Source organism: Sorex araneus, chromosome 1, assembly GCF_027595985.1.
Source record: "Sorex araneus isolate mSorAra2 chromosome 1, mSorAra2.pri, whole genome shotgun sequence".
Classification (NCBI taxonomy): domain Eukaryota; kingdom Metazoa; phylum Chordata; class Mammalia; order Eulipotyphla; family Soricidae; genus Sorex; species Sorex araneus.
Window position 1 is genome coordinate 202,547 of NC_073302.1, and position 10,565 is coordinate 213,111.

General features: G+C 54.1%; 1 protein-coding gene across 7 annotated transcripts in view; it reads right to left on the bottom strand.

Moving 5' to 3' along the window:
• CACNA1B (calcium voltage-gated channel subunit alpha1 B) overlaps positions 1-414 on the bottom strand; it is a 176,099-nt gene extending 175,685 nt beyond the window's left edge. For all 7 annotated transcript variants that reach the window (XM_055144303.1, XM_055144288.1, XM_055144268.1 and 4 more), the window contains exon 1: positions 15-414. In XM_055144303.1, coding sequence (XP_055000278.1) covers positions 15-298 — 284 coding nt within the window. In that variant the 5' untranslated portion in view covers positions 299-414. The remainder of the gene's footprint in view (positions 1-14) is intronic.
• Between the last annotated feature and the right edge of the window lie 10,151 nt (positions 415-10,565).

Consider the following 10,565-nt stretch of genomic DNA (forward strand, 5'->3'; position numbering starts at 1 on the left):
CCCCGGCAGGATATGGCCACTCGGTGATGCGCTTGGCGTATTTGCGGACGACGTTGTCCTCGCTGAAGACGAAGAGCGAGCGGTTGACGGTGAAGCAGTTCTGCTTGACCGGGATGGGGTTGTAGAGCGCCATGGTCCGCGCGCGCTGCGCGATCGACTGCTTGTAGAGGACCCGCTGGCCCGGCGGCAGCCCCCCGGGGCCCGGGCCGCCCGCCCCGCCGGCCCCGCCGCCCCGCGCCCGCTCCCCGCCGCCCGCGCCCCCATAGCGGCCGCCCAGCTCGTCCCCGAAGCGGACCATGGCTCGCGGGCGCCGCGCGCATCCCCCGGCCCGGCGCCCCGGCAGGGAGGGCTCGGGACGCGCCAGGCGCTCGAGCCGCCGCCGCGGAGCCGCCGGAGCCGCACCGACGCGCCCGGCCCGGCCGCCGCACCCGGCGCGGGGCCCGCGCCACGCCCTATAAGGGGCCGGTCACGTGGCGGCGCGCGGCCAATCGGCGCCCGCCCCGCCCGGCGCGCGCCCCGCCCGCCGGCCGCCCCCGCCCGGCCCCGCCGTCAGCCCCGGCCCCGCCGCCAGTCCCGGCCCCGCGCTCGGCCCCCGCCCCGCGCCCCGGGCCCGAGGGCCGCGCGCGGCCGCGGCGGTCGGCGGCCGGGACGGGTCCTCGACGGCCGGGCTCCGGGGGCCGCGCCCCGAGACGCTCCAGCCCCGAGCGGGGGAGGGGAGGCCCGCGCGCCGCCGTCCCTCCGGGCCGTCCACACCCACGTGGGCCGCGCGCGCCGTGGGGCGCGGAGCCGGCAGCCCCCGGCCCCCGGCCCTCCCCCGCCTGCGTGGACGTGCTGACCGGCGCCGTGGCGCGTCGCGGCGTCGCGGCCTGTGGCGGGAGACGGCGCGGGCCGAGCGCCTGGGGTGTGGCCGCGCCAGGGGGCGGCCGCCGGGGACGGCGCTCGGGCGCTGGCCGACGCGGGCAGCCCCTGGAGGGCAGCTCCGGAGCACCCCAACCCTCGGCACCTGCTGCCAGAGCGGGGTGGGGCACGGGGGCCCTGAGGGGTGAAGGCTGTCTGGGCAGGTGTCAGCACCGGAGCCCTTCGAGGGTCTCTGGGGAGCCAAACCGCAGGACCCAGGAGTGCCCGGCTGGGCGCTGCCCTCAGAGGTCAGGAGCCCAGCGCCCATCTTCATCGCCAAACAAGGTCACCGTAGCCTCCGCAGGCAGAGTTCTTCCATCCTCTCCCGTCCCCACCCTGTTTTCTCATGGCTCAAAGTAGCTGCCGTCACACACAGAATCCCGTTTTAATCCCACAATCGCAAATAGAAATGAAAGGGCAGGAAAAGGGACATCCTTCTCCCCTCCCGAAGAAACAAGCAACGTCTTGGGCTGCAGTGATAGCACAGCGGGGAGGGCGTTTGCTTTGCACGCGGCAGACCCGGGTTCGATTCCCAGCATCCCATATGGTCCCCTGAGCACCGCCAGGAGTAATTCCTGAGTGCATGAGCCAGGAATGACCCCTGTGCATCGCTGGGTGTGACCCAAAAATAAAAAACAAACAAACAAAAAAGCAAGAAACATCTTTTTATAGCAAAGATCTCTCAGGAGCTCTCCAGCACATCTAAACCTTCGAGGTCTGCCCCTCTGTGAAGTCAACAGCGTAGATAAGGACTGAGCCGCCCCAGGAGTGAAGTGGACGGACGGAGGAGGAGCAGCCCCAGGCTGAGTTCCTCTACTGGCTATGGCCAGAAGCAATCCAGTGACCCCAAGGAAACGACAAAGTTGTATGAAGTCGTACTGAAGCTTGACAGCTTGGCGTTGGCAGTCAGAGAGGCAGCTGGGCATCCTGGGTGCTCTGGGGACAGGCCGAGTCTGGAAAGGGACTCTGGTGGTCTCTGCCTGCCCCGCTCTGCTCTGCTTTGAAGGCCTGTGGTGAGTGCACACCTTGACCTCTGGGGCTGGACTTGGGGAGCACCACCAACAGGGCCATTGGTGGACTGAGAGCCTCCCTGTGCTTCCTCGAAGCTGCCCAGGCCCGGGAAGATGGAGCTCCTCTCAGGAGCCATTCTCCCTGCCACACCCCTGCCTCAGCAGGAGCATCAGGGGTGAGAGCAGGGCAGGGCAGCACCAGGGTCCATGGTCATGGGGAGCATCTGCCAGATATGCAAGAGATGACGCTGCAGACTCACACCAACGGTAGCACGGCAGACGAAGATGTGAGACATGGTTGACAAGATGTATGCCCACATGTGGTGTGATAAATTCTGTGACCTGTGGTATATAGTTCTGTGTAGTGCAAGAAATCTAACAGCCTAGTTCTCCCTCTTGGAGAACCTGACAAGCTACCAAGAGTCTATTCCCCACACGGGAGAGCCTTGCAAGCTCCCCATGGTGTATTCATATCCCAAATACAGTAAAAGAAATATGCATACCTCTTGGAGAGCCCGGCAAGCTACCAAGAGTATCCCACCCACACAACAGAGCCTGGCAAGCTACCTGTGGCTTATTCGATATGCCAAAAATAATAACTATAGGTCTCATTCCCCTGACCCTGAAAGAGCCTCCAATCGTTGGGAACGATGAGTAAGGAGAGGCTGCTAAAATCTTAGGGCTGAGTGCAATAGAGACGTTACTGGTGCCCGCTCGAGTAAATCGACCAACAGCAGGATGACAGTGATACAGTGATACAGTGCAAGATATGCATTGTGACATGACATACAACCCCCATGGGACAAGAGATGTGCATGTGACATGAGACGTGTGGTCTGACCAACTTGAGACATGCATGTGACGTGAGGCATGCATGTGATGTGAAGCATGCAGTGTGATGTAAGACATATGGCCCTGCCGCCCTGAGGCCTGCAGTGTGACATCAGGCATGCGGTGACGAGACGTGCTGCGCGGTGTGAGGCATTCAGTGAGGTGTATGGTGTGACATGAGGAGTGCGACGTGTGGTGAGGCGTGAAGCATGCGACAGACGTGAGTTCAGACGTCAGGCATGCTGTATGGTTTGCCGCTCACTGCTTACCCGCACAGAGAAGTGGTTTCCAGTCTCACTGTCTCAGCCATGAAACATTCAGCAATCATCACTCAAATGCCATCTACTGTGTCGCTTCTCTTCTTGCTGCTAGCTTGTGCTTCTGCCTGATCTCTGCTCTGCTGAGTGGCTATGACCATTTGGTGGCCCTTTCCAAGGCTGTCAGCAGCTTTCATAGTGCCAGGTCCCAGGGTGTGGGTCTCACAGCCCCGCCTAGGACAGGCCTAGGATAGGCCCCACAGCCTTGAGCTTGCACGACAGCATGAGCCCCATTTCTCTGCAGCTGCCTATGACGGGCTGTCTGTGTCTGGCCCGGACAAGGAGCCGCATCAGACATTTCCCCCCTCAGATCTCATGCCTGGACTTCAGAGAATGCCTATCGCATCCAGGAGATCCGGTCCCCTTTTTCTGAAGCGGTGACCTCTGTGCTCACACAGTTTCTTCTGAAAGCTTGGCTGTTGGCCCTGCTCAGGGACCCCAGCATTGGTGTGTCTTTCTTTGGGAGGCGACTCTCCCGGGCCCTTGCAGTGTGGGTTTGTGCTGGTGGGCTGTTGCGAGCCCTTGTCCTCATCTGTCTGGTTTCACCCCACCCACCCAAAGAAAGTTTCTTTCCAGCCCTGAGCAGATCTGTCCGTTTCACACTTGCTGATCTTCAGTTTTGGGTAGTCTCTTGGTTTCTGTATTTTTGTTTTGGGGCCACACCTGGTGGTGCTCAGGGCTTACTACTAGGTCTGCAACAGATCACTCCTGGCAGCTCGGGGGACCATCTGAAGTGCTGGAATTTGAACCCTGGTCAGTGGTTGTAAAGAAAACGCCTTGCCTACTTGCAAGTGTGCCTATCCCCGATTTTTCACTGTTGCTTGTATTCTTGGTGTTGGATTCAACTTTGTTGGCAAATCCTGGCAAAGCTCTGTTCCTGCTGTGTCCAGATCTCAGCATCCGTGCCAGTCCATCCCCGTCACGTTCCTCACCTCTTGCACTTGGCATCAGAGAAACAGATGGCCCTGGAAGAAGCAGCCCTACTGTCCCGCTCCTCTCTCCATGCAGGCTGTTCCCACGCAACTGGCCACTCCCATACACCCTTGGCCCAGCAGCCCAGATCCTGTTTATTTGGGGACCTGAGGCCCAGGGGCACCAGGACTATACCTGAGAGACTCAGGGATGCAGGAGCTGGGGCTCCTCTCTGATGGCCACCTTCTGGATCCCGTACAGCCTCTGGACAGCGAGCTGCTGCATTTCCCTTGAGCCCTGGAGTTCTGGGCAGCTGTCCACATACCCATGTCACTGTGGCACCAGCCCTGCTGAGAATATGTGCCCACCTATTGGAATTTGTGCCATTTCAGGTTTTCCCCAAGGAACCTGTGACGTGGTCTCCTGGCACATGGCCTGTTTGCAGGGCTGCCCTCAGCCCACTCATGGCTGCTCCCACACCATGTGCCCCACACTGTAGTGCACTGTGGCTTCTGTGGCAGGGGAGCTGACACGCCTCCCTTGAACATGGCTTCTCCTTGTCCTTCCATTGTGCCTCCTGGTCACTGGCTCAGCCCAGGAATGTGTGACCTGCACCTGTGACAGGCACAGGTGTGCAACCCTATCTCACACATAAGGCCCAGGAGTTCTTAAGGATAATAGGGCCTAAGTATAGCACATCCTGTGCCTTTTGAGTCATGAAATTCTTATGCAACCCCTTCTTGGGAAGATACTCTTTTGGAAAGTTGAAAATATATTCCTATATTCTCTTGTAAAACTGGCTTTGTTTTTTGCATTTTAACCTTTACTTGCCATAACTTTTCTGTATGATGTGAGGTAGGGGTACGATCTATCACCTTGTTTTCATGAAATGGGACTGTAGGCACCATGCCCGGGGAAGCAAGTAAGGAAGGAATGGAAGCGCTCATGTTCTGGTTTGGGAGCAGATTCTGCACACAACTGGAAATTGACTCTAATAATTCATTGTTCGGTTCCTGTTAATTGGGGTTCTTCTCTTTCCTTGCTAATTTTTTTCTTTTTTGGGTCACACCTGGCAATGTACAGGTGTTACTCCTGGATCTGCACTCAGGAATTACTCCCAGCAGTGCTCAGGGGATCATATGGGATGCTGGGAATCAAACCCAGGTCGGCCGCGTGCAAGGCAAACGCCCTACCTGCTGTGCTATCGATCCAGCCCCTCCTTTCCAATTCTTAAGCCTCTCATTTCCTCTGATCCTGCATCATGGCTGAAATCTGCTGCACGGGCTGGGAAGAGGACACTGAAGGGTGGCAGTGCCACCCTGTTTCCACTGAAGGGTGATGAAGGGTATCCTGAACTTCAGTCCAAGAAACTCTCCCCTAGTCTTGCTCGGAGCTTTCCTCCCTTTTTCTTTATCACAAGTAGATGTGGAATTGTACTGCTGCGCTGAGGTGCGCCTCGTCATCTTATTGCTGGCGGCAGTACTCAGCCGTGATGGGTCGCTCCTCTGAACAGAACAATCCCGCTCCTTGTCCGAGCTCTCTCCTGGGTCTCTGGTGCAGACACTGCCTGTTTGTTTCTTGGGTTCTGGAATGCCTTAGAAGGTTTTCGGAGGGGTGGGAGGGCGCGGTGGGGGGTTCAGGTTTAGGGCCATCCATACAAATGAAATGCAGACAGTTTTGCTTGTGAATTGCATCTGGAGACTCTTAGGAACTGATGTTGTCTTTGTGAGGGGCCCTCAGGGGATCCTGTGGTGCTGTGAATTCATCAGGCTGGCTGCATGCAAGGCAAGTGCTTTATCCTGTGGGGGTTGGGAAAGATAGTGCCTGGCAATATCCCACACACAAATCAAGTAGACATGCGCTTTCCTGCTGGGACATCCCTGTCAACTACAAGTTCTTAAGTTAAAAAGTTGCTCACTTAAAAGAAGTCTGTCTCTCTGGGCCCTTTTCTCTCTCTGCGCTCCGGGTCACCTTCCCGCCCTCCACCTGAACGACATGGAAGCTGGCCTTCTCAGACAGGTGTGTGAAGCCACACAAGTCAGGGTGTCTGTAGGGGTCTCCCTTCCCATGTCCTCTCCTTACTGCCCTCTACCTCCACCCCGACCTGCTTCCATGTTCCAGCCTGGTCCAGGGCACTCCTGCGTCCCAAACACAGACCTGACACAGATCTCAGCAGGCACAGGCCTAAGGGAGCATATGGCACCACACTTCCTGCCTTCTTGGCTCTGTGGGAGATACTGGTACTCACCTACTTCCACTCAGCAACCCAGAATGGGGCTTCTCATGGGACTACCCTTGTGGATGTCATGGAGTCCCCTCAACTGAGATAAACCAGTCTGAATCCATGTCTTTTTTTTTTTTCTTTGAGGGAGGGCTCCCAGACAGGTTCAGGGCACAAGGTCCAGGCCTACTAGGTGACTCAAGGATATGGCCCACACAGGAGGTTCTTGGGAGACGACGGGGTGGCAGGGATGGAGTTCACGTCAGGCTGTGGACAGCTGTACCGTCTCTGGGCCCCTGAATGCAGATATGGATGGTGCAGGGGTGAGGGGAACACCACAGTCTAGGAACTGGGCGAGAAAGCTCATGAGACACTTCCCAGTGGGATAGCACATGAGTCACAGACAGAGTCCTCACCTGAGGCGGGGGACCTCGGGAACACATTAGGCTGAACAGACCAGCAGGTCAGGAGAGGCCTGCCACAGGGGTCGAAAGTTGTGGCAAGAGAGAGCCAAGGGGTAGCCCAGTGACCCTCACAGATCAGACCCAAAAAGCTCCAGGGCCCCAAAGTCTGCCTGGCATCCAGCACCCAGACCAACAGTGAGAGGGGCACAGGCAGACATGAGAAAACGCCTTCTCCAAAACAAGAATGAGCCCAAAGCACATCTGACTCAGAAAATAGGCTTCTGGCTGGGTGAGGCCGTGATGATGGTGGGGCCAGGACGCTTCCATACTGAGGGCCCCTCTGTGAGTACATCCGAGCACACAGTGCCTCAAAGTGTCAGGTCCCGGGCTGGAGCAAAATACATACGGCCAGCTGGAGAGTTGATTGCTGGCAGCCCATTGGTCCCCCAAGCACTGTCAGGAGAGATTCCTGAGTGCAGAGGCGGGAGTAACCCTGAGCGTCACAGGTGTAACCCAAAAAGCCCCTCCCCTCCAAGTCTCAGATCCTGTTCTTTTCAGCTGTGTGTCCTGTGTCATGACTGGAAGGTCTTAAGGACACTGCCCACAACAGGTGAGGAAAGGACAGTGAGCCCTTCACAAGCGACAGACGACACTGTTGGAAGTACGGACTCCTGTGAGGGCACCTGCTGTGGGCAGCCCACCGTGTGTGGATGGGGCAGCTCTCCATGTGAGAGAAGCACCTGGTACCACTGAGTCCTGCTGCAGAAAGTATCCGAAGTACACGAGGCGGCACAGAAGACCTGCTCCCGGAAATGGGAGAGAGCACGCGGCCTGAGCACAGTGTCCCACCACAGCCAGAGGGGTCAGAGGTGGAGGGAGGGCATAGAGGGGGAGGAGCAGGAGCAGGAGCAGGAGGAGGAGGCAGAGAAGCAGGAGGAGGAGGAGGGGTGGGAGCAGCGGGTCGCTGGCTCATGCTCTGGCAGAGGGCATGGGGAGAGGCTGTTATAACACACGGGTTCTTCCAGGCCCTCTCAGCGTGTGAACCTTCACGGGGGCCTTAGCTGTCTAGGAGTGGGCCCCCAGCTCCAGGGCCTAACCTCTAGTGGGCCTTGTTCATGAAAGGGTCAATGGCCTCAGAATCCCCTCCCACACATCAGGGTCCCAGATGAAACTGCCCAACTTAGGCCCACAAAGGAAAAATGCAGACGAAACTAAACAAATGGACACAGATCAAAGCCAGGCTATGAGTCCAGGCCAGTGGTGGGAAAGGGTGAGACCTCAAGAGGGTCCTGAGGTACTGCCCTATCCAACGTGTGGAGTGCCCAGGAGAGCAGGACCCCTGGGTCTTCACCACGGCGGTTCTGTGTTACCAGACGGCCCAACATCCCCCCTGGGCAGCACAGACCCCTCCTAGCGGACAGACAGACCCAAGGAGAGACCTCGACTCCAAAGGGCCGAAGACTGAGAACTGAGGCTGCCCGTCTCAGCTGGGGCACTTGGGCTCTGGGATTCTCTTCTACCCTTCCAAGTGTTACTAAGCCAATGATTTGCAAAATAAGAGGGAAAAAAGTCAAGCAAGAGAAACTAGACAAAACAGTAATCTCCTGATGGTTCATTCATAGAAAAGCTTAGAACAGGACACTGAGGGGACAGGCAAAAATGGAAAATTCTGATTTAGGAAGGGGGATTCCCGCCTTCCACATCGATAATCTCCACCTCAAAGGTCCTGCCAGAGAGCACTTCACTCCAGACACCACACAAATCCCACTTGAAAATAAGTAAGGGGCCAACAGCAATTAGGCAACAAAAAGAGACCAAAGAAATCCAGTTATACCAGAAAAAAAGAAGTCAGGCTCTATTTGCAGATGACATAAAACTATACTTAGAAAATCCTAGGGGGCTGGAGTGATAGCACAGCGGGTAGGGCGTTTGCCTTGCACGCGGCCGACCCGGGTTCGATTCCCAGCATCCCATATGGTCCCCTGAGCACCGCCAGGGCTAATTCCTGAGTGCAGAGCCAGGAGTGACCCTTGTGCATCGCCAGGTGTGACCCAAAAAGCAAAAAAAAAAAAAAGAAAGAAAGAAAAAAAAAAAAGAAAATCCTAAAGACGCTACAAAAAAGCTCCTAGAAATAACAGGTCACAAAGTTAATGTGCAAACATCCAAGGCTTTCCTCATATGCAAATAATGAAAGAGAAGAGAAATATTTAAATTGAGTTCACAATTGTGGCTCAGAAAATCAAGTACCTTGGTATCAGCTTAACTAAAAGGTAAAAGACCTATACAAAGAAAACTACAGAACACCACTTCAAGAGGGGACACAAGAAAATGGAAACACATCCTCTGCTCAAGGACTGGGAGGGTTAACACCATTCAAATGGCAACACTTCCCAAAGTACTACACAGATTCAATTCTGTCCCTATAAAAGGATACCCTTGATATTTTCCAAAGAAACAGATCAAACACTTCTGAAATTTATATGGAATAGCTAAAGAAATCCTTGGGAGAAAAGTTCACTTTCCCCAACTTCAAACTGTACTACAAAGTGGAAATTAAAACAGCATGGTACTGGAATAAATACAAACCCTTAGGCACACTAACCTGATAGAACCTCAGGTGTATCAGTTATCTTCGATAAAGGGCTAAAAACTAAGAAGTGGATAAAGAAAAAATATAAACTTGCAAAAATATAAACTCAGATCTTTTTCTAATGCCACACACACAAGTCAAATCAAAATGGATTAAAGACCTTAATATCAGACCCGAATCCATTAAGATGCACAGAGGAAAACATGCAGATCTCTCCATGACATGGAAGCTGAAGGCATCTTCAAGGATGTAACTCCACTGACCCAGTAGAAGCAAAGATAAACGAATGGGACTACATTCAACTAAAAGCTTCTACACCAAAAAAAGGAAATTTCAACTAACAGGATACAGCCCACGGAATGGGAGAAATTATTGACCTAACACTCATCTGATAAGGGGTTAATATCAAGATATATAAGGCACTGGCAGAACTTTGAGAAAAAACATTGAACTCCATCAAAAAATGGAGAGAAGTGAACAGAAACTTCCTTAAAAAAAAAAAAAAAATGGCCAGAAGAAGAAAAAAAAACTCTATCACTGTTCACCAGGGAAATGTAAATCAAAACTAGATACAATGCCACAAAAACCGGTACACATCAAAAAACAAAAGAACAACCATGTGGATGTATGGATGTGGGGAGAAATTCCTATCTCATTCACTAATAATAGGAATGTCAACTGGTCTAGCTCTTCTAGAAAATATGGACCGTTCTGGGGGCTCAAGAGATAGCACAGGGGGTAGGGCGTTTGCCTTACATGCGGCCGACCCAGGTTCCCAGCATCCCATATGGTCCCCTGAGCACGGCCAGGGGTAATTCCTGAGTGCAGAGCCAGGTGTGACCCAAAAAAGGGAAAAAAAAAAAAAAAAAGGACTGTTCTAAAAAAATATAAAAATTAAGGTTCCATTGGACCCAGCGACCCCAGTCCTTAAAATATACCCCAAGGGCCCAAAAACAAAACAGAGGAGCCATCTTTCATATGTGGGACATAAAGAAACATAATGGTGAAATGATCAATAATCAAAAGCAATGGAAATATGAGAACTGATATGCAGTAGGAAACATGAAACCTGGAGGGTTGAGGATTAGGACAGGGAGGGGCAATGTCTATGGTAGAGGGAAGCAACCAGCCAGGAGGAGCAGGTGGTGCTGAAAGGTGGTCAAGCGTCATGTATAAAACCCTCTCCACAATAGTAGTGTAAGCCACAGTGTCTGTGCGCGCACACACATACACACACACCTCTCCCTCGAAGCAGACTGTTGGGTGGGAAGCAAATGGAGGTAGTGGGCATTGGTGAAGGGAGTGGTGTTGAAAGCCAATCAAGAATAACTCGGTAACTTCAAGGTGACTAAATAAAGAAAACCAGAAACCAAAAAAATGTAC